Source organism: Gossypium hirsutum, chromosome D11 (assembly GCF_007990345.1).
Source record: "Gossypium hirsutum isolate 1008001.06 chromosome D11, Gossypium_hirsutum_v2.1, whole genome shotgun sequence".
NCBI lineage: Eukaryota > Viridiplantae > Streptophyta > Magnoliopsida > Malvales > Malvaceae > Gossypium > Gossypium hirsutum.
Window position 1 is genome coordinate 29,658,373 of NC_053447.1, and position 18,031 is coordinate 29,676,403.

Here is an 18,031-nt window from a genome sequence, read left to right on the forward strand (position 1 = left end):
CTCAACGGAGGTTATCACCAAAGATGGAGGATCATCAATCGCTACACCAACAATCATACCGACAAATCCTGAAACTACCGATGATGAAGATGAACCGAAACAACCAAAAATGCGAAGTTTGCAAGATTTGTATGATTCAACAAATGAGGTACATATTGTATGTCTTTTGGCAGATTCTGAGATTATAAGTTTTGAAGAGGCTGCACGGGACAAGAAGTGGCAAACTGCTATGGATGAGAAGATTAAAGCAATTGACCGCAACAACACATGGGAGTTAACAGAATTGCCGAAAGGAAGTCAACCCATTGGTGTGAAGTGGGTGTTCAAAAGAAAGATGAATGCTCAAGGCGAGTTAGAACGGTACAAGGCGCGACTTGTTGCAAAGGGATATAAGCAAAAGGAGGGGATCGATTATGATGAGGTATTTGCTCCTGTTGTAAGAATGGAGACAATCCGGCTGCTCATTGCACAAGCGGCACAATTTAAATGGCCAATATTTCAAATGGATGTCAAGTCGGCATTCTTGAATGGTGTGCTCGAAGAAGAAGTCTACATCGAACAACCACCCGGGTACATGAAAAATGGAGAGGAGAAAAAGGTGCTAAAATTAAAGAAGGCACTTTACGGGTTGAAGCAAGCACCGCGGGCATGGAATACTCGTATCGATACATACTTCAAGGAGAATGGGTTCAAACAATGTCCTTATGAACATGCCCTCTACGTGAAGAAGAATGGAGGTAATATGTTATTTGTTGCTCTTTATGTCGATGACCTCATTTTTATGGGGAACAATGGTAAGATGATACTGGATTTTAAGAGCAAAATGACACAAGAATTCGAGATGACAGATTTGGGTTTAATGAAATTTTTCCTTGGTTTGGAGGTTCGACAAGAAAGGACAGGTATTTTTGTGTCACAGGAGGCATATGCAAAGGAAATTTTGAAGAAGTACAAGATGACACATTGCAACTCGGTATCAACACCAATGGAACCAGGTGTAAAACTCTCGAAATTTGATGGAGGAGAACGAGTCGACGCAAGTAAATACCGAAGTTTGGTGGGAAGCCTTCGCTATCTCACTTGCACAAGGCCTGACATTTCGCTAAGTGTTGGCATTGTAAGTCGGTTCATGGAGGAGCCGGTTTATTCACATTGGAAGGCGTTGAAGCGAATCCTACGGTACATTCAAGGAACGGTGTCACACGGGTTATTTTATTCAAATATGGAAGATTACAAGTTGATTGGGTATTCCGACAGTGATTGGTGCGGATACTTAGATGATCGGAAAAGTACATCGGGATATGTGTTCTTTATGGGTAACACAGCATTTGCTTGGCTTTCAAAGAAGCAACCAATCGTGACACTATCGACATGTGAAGCTGAATATGTGGCAGCATCTTGGTGTGTGTGTCACGCTATATGGCTCAGAAATTTGTTGGGTGAGTTGGAGCAACAACAACTTGGTGCAACTGAGATACGAGTTGACAATAAATCAGCGATTGAGTTGGCAAGGAACCCAGTGAATCATGAGAGAAGCAAACACATTGACATTCGTTTTCATTTCATCCGAGATCATGTAAAGGAAGGAAGTGTGAAATTAGTGCACGTGGCAAGTCGGGACCAAGTCGCGGATATCTTTACAAAACCGCTACCGATGATACTCTTCGACAACTACAAGAAATTAATCGGCATGAAGGATGGCAGAAGCATTTAAGTTTACAGGGGAGTTTTGTTAAATAAACTTAAATGAAAGTTAAGAGTCATGTAAGTGAAAGGTCAAGAGTTGAAAGGTCAAGAGTTATATTGTTTTTTTAATGGGTTTAAATTAGTAGTTTTTTGTTTAGGAAAATGAAAGGTCAAGAATCATTGGTTTATGGTTATTATTAGATTTTAATATTTTCAATTTTTGTTGTTTTAAATGGTAAACTATAGCCTATAAATAGTTTGTAAGCTTTTGATTTTATATGAGAGAACAATTTTATATTGAGAACATTTTCCACATTATGAACTATTTTTACACTTTGTAGGTGATGGTGAGGTTGGACCTAAGACTGGGTTGTGACAATAACAGTTACCGTAAGGCATTTCAAGCAACACCGGCGTATATAACATAATCACGCAAATGAACCAACAAAAAATAGCATGCTTTGTAGATAAATAGACAGCTCTTTAAAGTTCATTATTTATCTTATATATCTTAAGCTTTATACATATACATGTAATTATATATATACAGGCACATGCAAAAGCATACACACAGACATATTGTACTTAACTTCAATTGCACGAGCTTTCTTTTTGCATCTTGTGTTTAAGGCAATACAAAAGTTATAGCACCTAGTGATCTCCGATCAAAAGGGATCTACAAGAAATATAGATCGGATGTAATGTGAATGTCCTGTCGGATTTGGATAATCGGGGAATACTTACAAGCTTTTAAAGGCAGAAATACATTATCCAAAACATTGTTGAATAAAATCAATAGAACTACTTTTACCTGTTAGGTTAATGGTGTCAAGGTTTGATAAGTTGGTGACATCGAGCGTTTCTTTGTTCCGTTCAATAACTCGGTTGCTTGATTTATAGTTGTGAATGCTTGTGTTGCAAGTCATTCAATGTTCTGTTTCGATGTTGTCCACATTTGGAGCTAGTTGCAGTCTACGATTTATCATTTATGATTCCCACATTGAGGAGAATAAGCTTGTTAAAATTTAGCCCACTAAAGCTACAAAATATCTGAGGTCATATACAGTAAACTTCCGTAAAGATTACGCTTCTCTTGTGCATGCAGATACTAAAATTCCATTCCATTTTGTTAAGAGGATTAACATTTTTCTTTCAAAAGCCTTAAAACAAGACCAACACAGCATCCAAAATTGTAGGTATGTGGCCACTAATCCCCTACAGTTTCATTGAATGTGACTTGTGACCATGATTAATATTTAATTTGATTGGTAGTTCTCCCGGAAATATAGATCCTTTGTTCCCCCATTCATTCATTTCTTTGGCATTGTCCGTCCTTATCCAACATTATGTTGCTTCTATATCCAATTTAATGGAGTTGCAGTAAATATTTCTGCTATTCACAAGATGGTCCTTGCTAGCTCTGTAATGGCAACCGTATCATGATAACATCGACCGTGGCAAGACCCTTCCAGACAAATCCTTCACTCCAGGGACCTTAAATGTGGTGAAGGTTCTTAACCATGAACCTGCTTTTATACATTTATTTAGGACCAAATGAATCAAATACTGCCCTAACACTACCAAGTGAAAAAACAATATATCAAAAGAGGCGCTGGGGGACCATTAGCATGACAATTCAAAGCAAATATTTCAAACACTGTTGACTTTCCTTCCATTCAATTTTTTGTTGTTGTTTTCCATCATCATGATTGAAGAACTTACCGGTTTAACCAACCATTTGTTTTGAAAGCCAATAAGATTCTTGTATGCCTGAAAAATATTCAATTAATAAATTATTTTTTATTGGGCATAAAATAGATATTAACTTGGGCCATTCTCGGAATCCCACTTCTCGCTTCATAATTATATGCATACAAAGGACAGACTCTAGAGCTATTATTATACAAAGGGGAGGTAGGTATGTACGTGAAGTATGACATTTGAAATGGATGTGGAGCTTCGAATAGGACTTCAGATGCCAGCGATGCACTCCGGTGGGATAACTGGGTATCTGGATTTGTCGGTGCAGTAATCGTAGATCATGTGGTTCATACGAACCCACCTATACCTTCTAGCTTCCATGGCATTAAGGGCTTGATAAGTAGATCCCTCCCACCAGTTCCCTGTGTTTGAGGCACAGCTTGCTGGGCCTGGCACTGGGCATCCTTCGATGTCGAAGTCCTTGTAGTAAGCTAAGAAAGGAGCTTTACTCCAATCAATTTTCTCCAGGCCTCCCCTTGTCGCCCAATCATCAGCTTCCCACAGTGTTGAATAGACTCCCATTGGCTGAAACTTAGGGAATGGTATATTTCTAGCTTCATTGTTCTTGTAAACTCGGATTGGCACATCATCAACATAGAAGCTGTAATTCCACCGACAAAATAAAAAAAACCCATTAAAAATAACCAAGGCTCAATTTAACTCAATCATTAGATACAGTCAATCATCCCATTATATGTTAAACTTTACTGATTTGATAGACTGATAGTCTCTCTCTCTTTCTGTCATTTTATTACCATACAAGTGTCGGCTGTGTTTGTGATATCTGTAGCTATTGAACTTACACAATATGATGATGATTCCACATAATAGTGTAAGTATGGAAATCTGCAGAAGGATCAAACCAAAGGTTAACCCTTTGTTCCCTATCTCCTTTTCCATGAGCATAGATATTGGTTTGGACAGTATAAGGCTGGCCGCTACGGTTTCCCAAGAACTCGAAATCTAGCTCATCTCTTACTGTATCTGTATCAGAGTTCATCTGCACGCAATCCGAATTACAATGGAACCCAACTAATTAATAAGCTGAGAAAAATTAAGCTATTATTTACAGGCTTTTAGTTTTTGATGAAAATAGACCAGTTTTGAAAGATTATGTAGCATATACATAAAAAGCGGTGACTGTTCCGGCGGCGTCACCAGGTATAAGCTTGATCTTCATGCTGACACGTCCGAACAAATACTTCCTTTTTGAAGCAAATCCACAGCCTTGGAAACAAAAAAACGTATAAAAATATCATTATGATAATCCAAATAATTTAAGGTTTCAAAAAATAGTTCTACTTAAACAATAAGTGACCCCACGAAATGGTTTAACCTGAATTTTGGTCTAGAACAAGTTGGATGGCCTTCCCTCCATCGATTTGCCTAATATGGGAATCAGACCAAGTAATTTGAAAATCATCAAGAAAAGTAGCTGGTTTACCCCAAACACAGAAGGAAATTGCAAGAACACAAGAGAAAAGCAAAACAAAAGCATTCGTTAATGCCATTGTCATCTTTTCTTTAAATAAGGAAAGAAAGATGAGAGAATTTTGATTATTGAGTTGGGTTTAGTGATGAAATGGGAGTTCTAGTGTTTATATAGGTAGGAGGTTAAGGCTAGAGACAAGGTATTGCAGTATTACGTATTAAATCTTGAAGGTATTGCAATAATATAATAGTGGACAATAATTTAAATCCCTTAAAAATCGACGTAGACTGCTGGTATTCAAATATGGAAAGGGAGTGTTGGCATCAGCAGCTTAGCTTTCCATCCAGCTAATGGCAAGCCGTCGTCAGGCCCTACTACACCATTGTTTTTATTTCGTCTTTCGGGAACCTAATTCTAATGACCATTTTTTTTTCTTTCTTCCCTTTACCATCTCATTTTTTTTTCTTCTTCCGTGGATTATTATTATAATTTTTCTTCTATTCGTTATATCTGTTTTACCTCAATAATATTATCTTTAATATTTAAGTTTGTGTCTCTCCATAAAAGTGCAATACCTTTTCCTACTGCACTTAACACTTTTAGTTTACTATTATAGTCATAATTGTATTGTCATATGAAAACATCAATCATCAAAATGACGATATACTTACATTTATATTCTTTTCCATTTTTTTGTTAATTTAAATTTTGATTAAAAAATAAAAAAATATAATTATTTTATATTATAAAAGGTTTTGTTTAACCAATTTGTATTAGATAAGTGAGAGGAGTGTAATGTTTTTCTTAAAGAATTTTAAATATTAATTTTGTGAATAAAAAATAGTATTGAAAAAGCTTATATCTCATTTAAGTGTTGAATTAAACTTCACTTTAAATTTAATCGAAATCCAACTATTAAAAAAAGAAAAAGAAAAAATGGTCAGCTTGGTTTAGACTTGAAAGTTATAGCCAATTTCATCTAATCATCCTTATCTAAAAGTATCTATGGACAGCCGAGAGATGGTGATTGATATGGATCCCTCGGGTTGGGCGGATTCGTCCTGTTCATGCCCCACCACCACTTTTTGGAGGGTCTCATCTTACATAGTGTGCAGAGATGAAAGATTATATAAATATGCTAATAAAAAATAAAACACAAATAATTAAACATGCTAGAATCTTAAATACGAATGAAATATAATATTTGTTGTGTTTAATGAGCTTATTATATTTTTGCTAATGGTAAGTTGAAATTTTAAAAATTTAAAAATCTAAAGTTGCAGTCTCACTTATATAAAATAAATAATTTAGTATTTATAATTGTTGTAACGTGTGGTATTATCATTTTAAGAGTTTTGCAAATGCAACCAAAATGTAGAGGTTATATGTTTATGAACAGAAAAAGAATAAAGTTAGTGTACATGGAAATTGGAATTGAGAGACCAAATTAAGCTTTTAAGAATAAATGAAGAAAAGAAATATAGTGAGGAAACTGAAAACTAAGAGACAAAACATATTCTTTCACTCAGCATGATAATTGAAAAAGAAGAATCCTGGGATTCACCAAACATTGGGAGCCACGTGTATCAGCTAACCATATTTCTTTTACTTGATTTTGCAAGAACGCGTGGATGACTTTAATTGGATGATGGTCCCACGAATGGTGACTGTGGCTAGTAAATAGTGGGGACCTCTTTTGACGTGCATCTCCAAATGTGGCCAGGCTGAAATGTAGCCGAACCTACACATGTTAAAAGAAGATTGGTCCTTTTTGTTAATGCTGATTAAATATTAAACAACAAAAATAAACTAAACAAAAGGAGGTCTAACATTTACTGCACGTTTGGTTCGCTGTATTGGAATAGAGGCGTAATGGAATAGAAGTGTAATAGTAAATCAACTGTTTGGTTGAATGTAATGGAATAGAGGCGTAATAGTAATCTTGTGTTTGGTTGAATGGAATAGAGGTGTAATAGCATAATGGAAAAAACTAAAATGACTAGAATACCCTTACCATAAATTTGTTTTGGTAAATGATTATTGTTATTGTTATTTAAATTTTAATAATATTATTATTATCAATAATAAATAATTTAATCATATTTAAACATAATTATTATTAAATATATTATAATTTAAATATATAATTTAATAAAATTCTTAATAATCAATATTCTTATATGAATTTACTCAAATCATAATATATGATACTATAAAATATAAATTAACATAATTATTATTAAATATATTATAATTAAAATATATAATTTAATAAAATTCTTAATAATTAATATTCTTATATGAATTTACTCAAATCATAATATATGATACTATAAAATATGAATTAACATAATTATTATTAAATATATTGTAATTAAAATATATAATTTAATAAAATTCTTAATAATTAATATTCTTATATAAATTTACTCAAATTATAATATATGATACTATAAAATATAAATTAACATATTTATTATTAAATATATTATAATTAAAATATATAATTTATTATTAAATATATTACAATTTAAAATTATTAACATTAAATATAATTTAATAATGATATATAATTTCATAAAATTCTTAATAATAAAATGTTCTTATATGAATTTACTAAAATCAAAATATAACTTGAGAATTATATTCTGCATAAACATAATTAACTTATATTAAGAAAAGGTTAGATGAAAATGAAATTCTACATCATAATCCATATGTTATATAGTTTTACAACATCAAAAAGTTTAAACATTGATTTTTAATGGTGAGAAAGAAATCTTCTGACCCATTCCAATCGCGCAACAGAAGGTAAACTAAAGAAAACGATCATTTGAGTTGGATGATCTGGAATTTTACTCAAAGCTTCATACCGCTGATCGTCGGTTAAACCTTCAATTTCCCATAAGGTTGAATACAAATTTGAAGCTTTCTCTTCCATCTTTTGATATTCTTCTGACTTCTGCTGAACTACCACCTTCGAGGCAATACTCCTACTGATTTGATCGCCAACGGCCTTGATGTTTTCGGCCAATAAAGTGGCAGCCTCATCAAATGAAGAATACATATTATCACGAGCATCAGATTTCTTCTTTCTCTTGTTTGAAGATGAGGAACCCCCTTGGTCTCTATCTCCTCGCGGCTCCGTACCAGAAACATCCATGTCGTCCAAAGAGACGTCAGCTTCGCAGTCATAGAATGTGTTTCTCTCTTCATTCATATCTGTAGTAGGTACATCATCAGCATTTATTTCTTGAAGAACATCAGCAGCTGTTTGAGCATCTTTCCCAGTTGCTCGATCTCTTGCGTATATGGTAGTAAGCTGGTCGTAGTAAGGGAAAGTGCGATGTCTGAACTAAGCGGCTTCTCTGTGACTCTAAACAAATGAGGAAATCATATTAGTTATAAGTTTGTAAAAATAAGATAATAAAGACTAGAAATACATTTTACCTTTAAATAGGAGTCCCAAACTGCATCTTCAGCAACAACAAGCTGCCTATGCTAGTCCCAACCAAAACCGCTATTGTTTTGGCCATTAAGCATGTCATAGACGATTGACCATTCCCTTTTCAGTAACCTAATCCTCGATTCAATATTTGGTTTCGCCTTCAACATTGCATTTGGTAAAGCCTTTTCTAGCATTTTCTCCAACTCGTTTAAATAACCGGCTTTGAACCCGGTATCAGCATTAAATGTTCCAACGTTGTGCAAGTCCACCATGGAAGAAACTAATGCTGCATCTTCTTCTGGAACCCATTTTCTTTTGGTTCCTCGATAAGCTTGAGAAGAAGCATTTGATTGTGGAACACCTGACATTTTAATCTTAAGGAAAAAAAAACAAATTATATTAATTACTATTTTTAATATCATGAATCAAAAGGTGAATACTTTATAAAATTATATCGTTAGTTCAATATCATGAATCAAAAGCTCAATACTAAATTTAGTTCAATAACACATACTGAATGAAAATAAATTATATTATAATTCAACAAGTTTAGTACAATACAGAAATCAATTCAAACACCCCCAAAGTTTCACAAACTAGATACATAAAATAACATCAACAAATTAAGTCAAACTCATTTTAGCTCTAAACCTAACTAATTTCTAGATGCTTGTCATTCATTGAACATTTGGTTGGCTAGTTTCATCCTCCAAGTAGCCCAAGCATCCGATGAATGAATATTTGCGATAGTCGGTTCATCGTCATTCAGGACATTACTAGGTAATCCTTCTCCCACATCCGCTTCAATAGGATCAATACTCATATGGGTTCGAATAAAATTATGGAGCAAACAACATGCAATAATAATTCTATTGTGCACCCTTAAAGGATAGAATGATGGACTACTAAGTATTCCCCATCTAACTTTTAATAACCCAAAGCATCTTTCAATAACATTACGTGCTGAGGCATGTTTCATATTAAAAAACTATTGCGGAGAACTTGGCTGATAACCCTGACGCCACTCGTTCAAATGATATCATTGTCCTCTAAAAGGTGCAAGAAATCCCTCACAATTTGTGTATCTAGCATCAACTAGATAATAACAACCTAAAAAATAATTTTTTTTAAAAATGATTAATTCAGCACAAAAAAATTGTTCTTAATGAATAATTCAAAGTCCTCTAACTATCTACTTTACCATGAGGAACTTTTAGTCCACGTGTCCTACTAATGGCATCTCGAAGAACCCGTCCATCAGCAACTGAACCTTCCCAAACAGGAAGAACGTAAACAAATTGCATATCAGGTGTACAAACACCTAGCATATTTGTTGCTATGTCACCTTTTCGCGTTCGATATCTAGGTTTATCAACTGTTGGAACCCTAATTTTGATGTGGGTTCCATCAAGAGCACCTAAGCAATTCTATATCAGATGATATAAAACCTTGAGTTAGAATACTAATTTAAATCTAAATCAACTAAATGTTGTACAAACTATATATAAAACTCACAATTCAATACCTTAAACCATTTCCACCTTGTGTCAGAAGAATCAGCTGTAATTGGCTCCGCCTTTTTAAATAACACATCTTGTAAGCGTATGACAGCATTTAAAACACTATGAAATGCTCTGCTAACAGTTTCCCCGGACCTTCTAAAGTGATGCTTGATAACTCGATTTTTCAGGTGATGGGAGATGATATGTAAAAACATTGTCACTTGCTCATGAACAAGCATGTTTCTGGACGACTTCAATCCCCCTAACGATTCTAACATCTCACATAGTTTAAAAAAGGCAGTTCTATTCATCCTAACTTGTTCAATACAGGTCTCGTCACTAGCATATACAAGCTTTTTCACATAATCTCGTTTTGCATAAAAATCTAAGGTGTAGGACCTAATCATTGGTCCATAAGTATGTAGGCTAAGGCTGGCACCCATTCTAAATAAGAACCTTATCGCAATTCTACAGATTTCCAACCATATTGTCAATGCAGCACCAATTCTTTTACGCCTCACACTTTGTGCAATTAAAGGCAGACGAGCCATTACTGCAACATATTAAAATTAGAACTCAGTATCAATCCCCTGAAGTTGCAATTACACATTATCAATATATTTATAAATTATAAAATTTATTCGTCTATAGCAATTTGCATAAATTTTTTGTCTTCGTAATTAAAATTTGTAGGAATATGTATAATTGAACTAAAATTAATTGTTGGTATTTGTTAGATTATAACTAAACTCATTATGATTTAATAAATTATAAAGCATGTTCAAATTTGTAGCTTTTTCTTTTGAGTTCAAAAATAATTTTCAAAAATAATTCTGATTTAGAAAGTTGTTTGTTTGGTATTACATACGGCTCTAACACTTTTGAGAAGCAATTTAAGAAATAATACTATACTAGGCTTAATAATTATTAATCAAATTTTTTTATCAAATTTATTACTAATCATTAAATTTAAGGTAAATTGCACCTAAGGTAATTAAATTGTTAATATATTTAGCTAATGTGTCTCAACATTTCTAAAAACTTAAAAAGAAAAACTGTAAAAATAGACCTTCAAATTAGTTAACTAACTATTAAATCAACATTATAAATGTTTATTTAAAATTTATTTTTTAGACTTTAGAGATGCAAAATTATTAAAATAAATCTCGTATAAGATATCTTTTTTCAATTAATAAAATAGCTAATTCATTCAATTTTTGTTGAGATATTGTTAATCTTCAGTAAGATTTTATCAATTTTAATTTTGAGAACATTTTCTCCGTTGCTGTAACAAAAACATGAGTAATTAACATTATACGCATTTGAAAAGGAATGAACTCTTTATGAATAATTATGTCAATTGAGTGTCATTTTATAATTTGATAATTTATTTGAAAATAATATTATAATCAATTCGAATTAAATAAGAAATTTGAATATTATTATGAAGTATAAAAATTTGCGTTAGCATTTCAATCGGTTGATGTACCGAATTATATTTTAATTAAAATATGAAGATTTAATCTTAAATTTGGACATTATATAAGAATCGAAATTGGAACTTGATTGATTGTTTGAGTCTTTAATAATTAATTCAATAATTAAAAATAGAGAGCTTATTATATAAAAAAAGCCTTGTAAATTAATTCAATAATTATTTGACTCTTTAATAATAACAACATAATTAACCCTTAATCGAATATCTACCTCTACCTCAAGTAACTCTTTTACAGCATTTCATTTCAAAATCTAAAGAATAACAGAACTATATCATACCAAACTTGCAATTAATAATCCCCAAAACAAGCAGGAACCAGAACCTATAAAATAATATCAAAACAGACGCAATAATTTCCAGTTTCATCTTCTAGTCACTAACAACAACTAAACAATTTCTGAATTGAAAAAACAGCACTAACAACATTTTCCACTGTAAACTCCTTCAAACAACAGCAGAGTATCCCAAAACTGTCTGGATTTAAATGGCAATTCACAAGTCTGGATCAGTCATTAAGCTAACTTAGAAAATGAAGCCGTAATTGCTCACTGCCTCAAGTCTGCAGTTAAGCTTATTAACTTTGATTGCAACCAAAATGAACCTAATGGTTCAGTACTACTACCTATGAAATAATAAACATAGCTTAAACAACTTCAATTAACATACTTGCATGCCTTAAAAGTATTTGGATTACATAACAAAGGAAAAGAGACAACAATCTTCCATGTATCAGATGTAAGATATCTATCAAACCCAACACCATTCCACCTAAGCTAAGCAAACTAGAACAAAATCTAGCCAAAAGAGCAGAGCATTACTAACAACAAAGTATAAACAGACCAAACAGACCAAGACGCAACAACAACTAAAATTACGCAAATTCTCCATTGTTTGGAATTTGAGCAGATTAAGTATGCCAAACAACAACTAAACAATCATAAAGCTCATTAGCATGCCAAAGAACAAAAACAACAGATCGAAAGCAGTTAAGTAGGAATAGCAAGGGAGAGCATATTCGTCCCCTCAAGTTTCTCTTCACAAATCGTAGAGGAGTTTTACTTGGGAAGGAAAACTAACCTGTAACCAGGGAAATTGGGGAAGAGTTCGATGAACAACAACCTGTAATAAGAAAAGAGAAATCGATTAACTCAAACAAATAATGCAATACAGGCAAGAATCGAAACAAAGAACTGAAACAAATAATGCAATACAGGCAAGAACCGAAACAAACTATTTAGCCCTAAAATTATGTCTTTCAATCGAACATGCAAAACAAACTTTGGAAAAACCTCTGGAAAACTAACCGGGTGAATGCAAAATTAGGCAAGATTGCGATGAAGAAGGTGTTTGAAATAAGAAAAGGGAAATCGATTTGGGTTAGTGAACAGTTAAAATAAAACAGCAAATCGGTTCCTCCTTCTTGATAAAATAAAGAAAATCAAAGAAACAAACTCAAATCAATGACGGACTGAGTGGAAGGGAAAAGAAATTACCTGTGTAAGGAGGCGTCGAAGAATCTGAAGGCTGAGGACGAGGGCAAAAAATGGAAAAGCAGAGAAGGGGAAAACACGGATTAGGAAATCGGGGATGAGGGAGCGTAATAGTTATTACGCGCAATAACTGCATAGGGGGTAACCGATTACACGCGGATTGGGATTACAGCGAATCAAACGGCCGTTTAGCAGTGGGCCCGCTGCATAGGGGGGAATACGCATGCATACCCCCCAACCAAACGCGCTGTTAAGCTTTGGCCCGGAAGGAAATTTAAAACTAAACTAAGAATATTCTAGAATACCATAATTATACCCCTATTCTGCCCAATCAGAAAACTGATACACATCTTGTTTGCTAGGCTGGCATTTCTTCTTCAAGACGTTTTCACAATTCCAAGGGGAGTATTTAACACTTTGTCTGTTGATCTGCCCATTTCACAGCTTCCCTTTCTTTCTCTTTTTCTCTATCCATTTTCAATCCGGTTATCGTACACTGTCATTTACTCTCTGAAATTCGGCATATTCAGGAACACTATCCACCAGGTATATCTCCTCCCTTTTCTTCATTGATTCTCTAGCTAGTATATGTGTTAAACTATTTGTTGCTCTTGGGATATATTCAAACGTTAAGTTTCTAGATCTGGACATTATTTGCTGGATATCATGTATATATGCTCTGATATGTGATTTGTCCTCTCTGTTTTCCTTGCATTTCTTGATGATTGATAATGAATCACCTTCAATAATGATCTTGGACCATTTCATCTCTATCCCGATTTGGACTGCTCTACGGCAAGCGAGTGCCTCCGCGGCAAAAGCTGAGCCTATCTGGTGATGAATCTCTAAGCAAGATATTAGGGCCTTTCCTTCAGTGTTTCTAACCACTATCCCCGAAGCCGCTTGACTAGATCTTTCATCATATGCTGCGTCAAAATTAATCTTCACTGTCTGATTAGGTGGGTGTTTCCATTTACTGAATTTCTGGGTAATTTTTTATGTTTCTTTTTCACTCTCATCTAACTTTCTGATGTAGCTCTGGAAAAAATTTGCAATTTCTTTCCCAGATCTACTAACTTTCTCATGTTATCTACTATTTCTTTCTCCTCAGATTGTCCATAACGCGCAACAAAATAATCAGCATAAGGAAATGTTATTCTGAGCAAACACCTAGGTTAGCCATTGTAGAAATTCCATATTAGCCTGTAGAAGCTTCTGGAATGATAATTCTGTCCATACTGTCACTGATACAGGGCATTCCCGGAAGAGATCGTCCATCGTTTCCACTACTGATTCACACCGGGGGCAAATGACATTAGTAATTAGCTTTTTGTATTGCATGTTAGCTCGTGTAGGCAAGTAATTCAAGGAGGTTTTCCAAACTGTAATCTTAATTTTGGAGGGTAGATTTAATAGCCATAGTTTTTTATAGAAACTACTTAGTCAGTTTTTAAAGCATAAACACTAGGATCTTCCGACCTTTGTAATAGTTTATAGGCACTACGGACAAAGTATTCTCTCGAGAGTTCACCATTCCAAGCCAGAAAATCATCACGAGGTGCTTTCGCAAGAGGAATATGCAAAATCTTCTCTGCTACTTCATTCAAAAAGGTATTGACAATGTTCTCTATTTTCCAGCTTCTGTTATTAACATCAATAAGCTCAGCAACTTTAAAATCACATAAATTGTTAATAATCGATGATAATCTATAATTTCTTGTATCCAAAATCCATGCATCATGAAGAACTGAGATATTCGTGCCCCTACCCACCTTCCAGCAAAGTCCCTCCCCTAAAATTCCTTTTGCCGCCCATAAGCTTTTCCATGTATACGAGCTATTATTCTTCAAGCGCGAATTTAAAAAATTCTCATTTGGAAAATATTTCACTTTAAGAACTTGCGCAATTAAAGAATTTGGACTATTTAAAATTCTCCATCCTTGCTTTGCTAGTAATAAAGTATTAAATTGGGTCATACTCTGAAAACCCATTCCGCCCTCTTCTTTCGGTCGACACAGAAACTTCCACTGGCACCAACGAATTCCTTTTTCCCATATCCCTTTTGCCACCAAAATTTAGCAAAGACATTTTCGAGGTCCCCACAGAAAGATTTTGGTAAAAGAAAATAAGACATAACATAGGTGGGTATTGCTTGAAGCACTGATTTGATAAAAGCCTCCTTACCCCATTGTGATAATAGTTTGACAATCCAGTCTTCAATTATTGCATGGATCCTCTCTTTAAGATTCTGAAAAGATTCTTTCTTTCGTCTGCCAAGCACATTGGGAAGTCCTAAATATTTCTCCGGATTTGTTGAACTTCTTACCCCTATTAATGACGAAATTTTACATTTTCTTCCTTCCAATGTGTTTGAACTATAAAAAATCGTAGATTTGTTAAAATTCACACATTATCTTGAGCACTTTTCATATTCCTTCAAAATACCTTTTAAAACCATCGCTCTATTACGTGTTGCTTCTCCAAACAATATACAATCATCTACAAAAAGCAAGTATGATACCGCTGGACCCTGCCTGCTAGCCTTTGCGCCTTTTAATAGACCCTCTTTTGTTGCCAATCTCATCAACGATGAAAGGCCCTCACTACAGAAAAGAGAAAGAAAAGGACTCAGAGGATCTCCTTGTCTCAACCCTTTAGTAGATTCAAAATTTTTTCCTCTTCCTCCATTAATGTTTACTACATTCGAAACTGTGGTAATGCATTTCAGAATTAATGCCACTCATTCTTTAGCAAAATCCATCTTTAACATTACTTCCTTTAAAAATTCCCATTCAACTCTATCATAGGCTTTGCTCATATCTAGCTTCACTGCCATATATCCTTTCTTCCATGTATGCTTTAGTCGGAGAGTGTGCAAAATTTTATAAGCCAAAAGCACGTTATCAGAGATTAATCTGCCAGGGACAAAAGCACTCCGAGTCGTATCAATACATCTCCCAATTACTACTTGAAGTTGATTGGCTAGTGTTTTGGCCACAATTTTGTAAATAACTGTGCACAAGCTAATAGGCCTATAATTAACGAGATTTGTAGGGTTTGGGGTCTTTGGGATCAGCACTATATCTATTGAATTGAAAGAGCCAAAATTTTAATCTTCATTCAAAATTCCTAAACAAAAGGTTGTGATGTCTTTACTAACGATGCGCCAGAATTTTTTAAAAAATAATACGGAAAAACCATCGGGTCCTGGTGCTTTAGTAGGCCCCATACTTTTCAAGGCCACATACACTTCGTCTGCTGTAAATGTTGACAGTAGAAAAGTATTAATATTTTGTGGAATACTATTGTCAATACCCATCAGTAACCTCATATATCTCAATCTTATCAGTAACCTCTCCTCTTTCATCAAGTTCCAGCCTAGATATTGTGTTTACTCTTTTACGATTTGAGGCATATTTGTGAAAAAAGGCTGAATTCTTATCTCCTAGTTTAAGCCAGTTTGCCCTTACCCTCTATTCCCAATACATTTCCTCTTTATCAATTTCCATATTAAGATGAATTTTAGTATCAATAATCTTTGCCAATGTATCATCATCCCTTTCTTTCTCAATCAGTATCTCTAAGTCCTTAGTAAGCTTCCTCTTGAGCCCCTCTTGCCTTTTTTTAATTTTTCCTGCCCAGCCCACTTACTAACCAATCTCCACTTACTAACCATGGAAATGATTGTTGTTGACCCAAGTTTTTTAGCAGAATCGAAGAATCATTCTTCTTATGAACATAATGTGAGCCATAAAATCCCGTGAATCTCCATTCTTCTTTGACGCCTTCCGCCTTTAATGTGACATCAATGTGGCTTTTTGAAAAACTTCTCAAATTGACCGAGATATCTGCTTTCCATGCCAAACATAATCTACCACGAGAACCCTTTACCTCAACATCAATCCTGTTCAGTAATCTATAGCTCCTTCTAACCTTCTCCATACATTTTTTTATCAATTTTTGTCTCCAAAAAGAAGACCAAATGGGGATTTTGCTACTTTAAAAAATACCGCACCCTTCTTACTGCCCGTGGACTCCCCAATCCACGGACATTCTAGCTTAAGATTTTTATTACGTTCGGTCAGCTTGCCTCTTGGCAGCCGTCGGTCCTATAAAATTTGAATTGACACTTTGCTCTAAATTTTCTATCTCCATACTTGTTCGAACATCACTTCGATTCGCTACTTCTTCATGTTTCAGTCTTTTTGCTCCATCATCATCTTCAACTTCTGTGCATAAGACTCTGATTATCTCTTCTAGGGATTTCCTCTTTCTCGTAATAAATTCTTCCTTTTTTTGATTCAACGTAGCCACTTGATATAATCTTTTCCAGCTTGTCTTTTTTGCTGAATTTAAATTTGTAACCAGCTTACTGTTACTTGCATCACCTTTTCGTCTTTATTAATTGCGTCTCCTTCCCCATGTTCCATTGGTTCTTCCTTCAATCCTACCAATTTAAGTTCTCTTGAGACCTCCAAAACATATTATTCCCATATACTGCTATTTTGGCATAATTCAATGGCGACTCTGAACTATCAGTATAAGAGTATTAGGATGCCTTCTTTTTGAAGAGTGTATTAAATTTCATATTTTCCTTCCCAATTAAATTTGATTCTGCTTTTAGTGCTGCAAAGTATGGAGGATCATCTCTAATTTTATTCTTTTCTACAGGACTTAGCCGAAGACATCTCTTGAAATCATGTCCCATTCTTCCACATCTAAAACAAAAATTGGTAATTTATCATATTTGAACGAGATCCACGATTTATTTATATTATCTATTGAAACAAAAATACCTCATCGAAGGGGTTACTGCACATTATGATTTATCCTGAGACGACATGAATCACCAATAATTTCAGATCTGATTACCCCTCCAAACATGACTCCAATAGCATGCAAAAGATCTTTTTATCAAATTCTGGTAAACACGACCCTATCTTAATCCAAAACGGTGAGGAATTGAGCCGAATATGGTTCCTTTCCATCGGTTTAGTTAATCTGTCAAATAATATAAGATTTTTACAAAAAATCCATGGCCTCCGTTCCATTACTGTCTTCAGATCTTCTTTTAAATCAAACACGATCAAGAATAAATTCTGCCTAGCCATCTGAATTTCAAATTTCTTCCTTGTCTTCTATATGTGTTTCATTTGTGCCCTAAAACTTTCCGAGTTGTATGATTTTTCTATCCAGCTTGTACAGATCAGGGTT

General features: G+C 34.2%; 3 protein-coding genes across 3 annotated transcripts; all 3 read right to left on the bottom strand.

Moving 5' to 3' along the window:
* Positions 1-3,465: 3,465 nt before the first annotated feature.
* Positions 3,466-4,996, bottom strand: LOC107913353 (probable xyloglucan endotransglucosylase/hydrolase protein 6). The gene is made up of 4 exons (NM_001327081.2): positions 4,784-4,996; positions 4,574-4,674; positions 4,251-4,447; positions 3,466-4,048 (listed from the first exon to the last, which is right to left on the bottom strand). Exons 1-4 carry the CDS (start codon positions 4,962-4,964, stop codon positions 3,658-3,660), a joined length of 870 nt encoding a protein of 289 aa, NP_001314010.1. The 5' UTR covers positions 4,965-4,996; the 3' UTR covers positions 3,466-3,657.
* An 8,307-nt stretch (positions 4,997-13,303) lies between these two features.
* On the bottom strand, positions 13,304-14,095 carry LOC121223170 (uncharacterized). Its single transcript, XM_041104266.1, has 2 exons — positions 14,057-14,095; positions 13,304-13,801 (listed from the first exon to the last, which is right to left on the bottom strand). Exons 1-2 carry the CDS (start codon positions 14,093-14,095, stop codon positions 13,304-13,306), a joined length of 537 nt encoding a protein of 178 aa, XP_040960200.1.
* Positions 14,096-14,789: 694 nt separating this feature from the next.
* On the bottom strand, positions 14,790-16,759 carry LOC121223171 (uncharacterized). The gene is made up of 3 exons (XM_041104267.1): positions 16,491-16,759; positions 15,263-15,420; positions 14,790-15,145 (listed from the first exon to the last, which is right to left on the bottom strand). Exons 1-3 carry the CDS (start codon positions 16,757-16,759, stop codon positions 14,790-14,792), a joined length of 783 nt encoding a protein of 260 aa, XP_040960201.1.
* Positions 16,760-18,031: the final 1,272 nt, after the last annotated feature.

Bases quoted from the DNA above. Each gene is read 5' to 3' on its own strand.
- LOC107913353 (NM_001327081.2), bottom strand. From the start codon at position 4,964: ATGACAATGGCATTAACGAATGCTTTTGTTTTGCTTTTCTCTTGTGTT. The intron at 4,675-4,783 runs GTTAAACCATTT...TTTGTTTCCAAG, and splicing joins TGTTCTAGACCAAAATTCAG to GCTGTGGATTTGCTTCAAAA. The intron at 4,049-4,250 runs GTAAGTTCAATA...GTGGAATTACAG, and splicing joins TGGAATCATCATCATATTGT to CTTCTATGTTGATGATGTGC.
- LOC121223170 (XM_041104266.1), bottom strand. From the start codon at position 14,095: ATGGACGATCTCTTCCGGGAATGCCCTGTATCAGTGACA. The intron at 13,802-14,056 runs GTATGGACAGAA...AAAATTACCCAG, and splicing joins AATGCCCTGTATCAGTGACA to AAATTCAGTAAATGGAAACA.
- LOC121223171 (XM_041104267.1), bottom strand. From the start codon at position 16,759: ATGGAGAAGGTTAGAAGGAGCTATAGATTACTGAACAGGATTGATGTT. The intron at 15,421-16,490 runs GTTAGTAAGTGG...TCTTTTCTGTAG, and splicing joins CAACAACAATCATTTCCATG to TGAGGGCCTTTCATCGTTGA. The intron at 15,146-15,262 runs GTATTTTGAAGG...CGTCATTAATAG, and splicing joins TAGAGCGATGGTTTTAAAAG to GGGTAAGAAGTTCAACAAAT.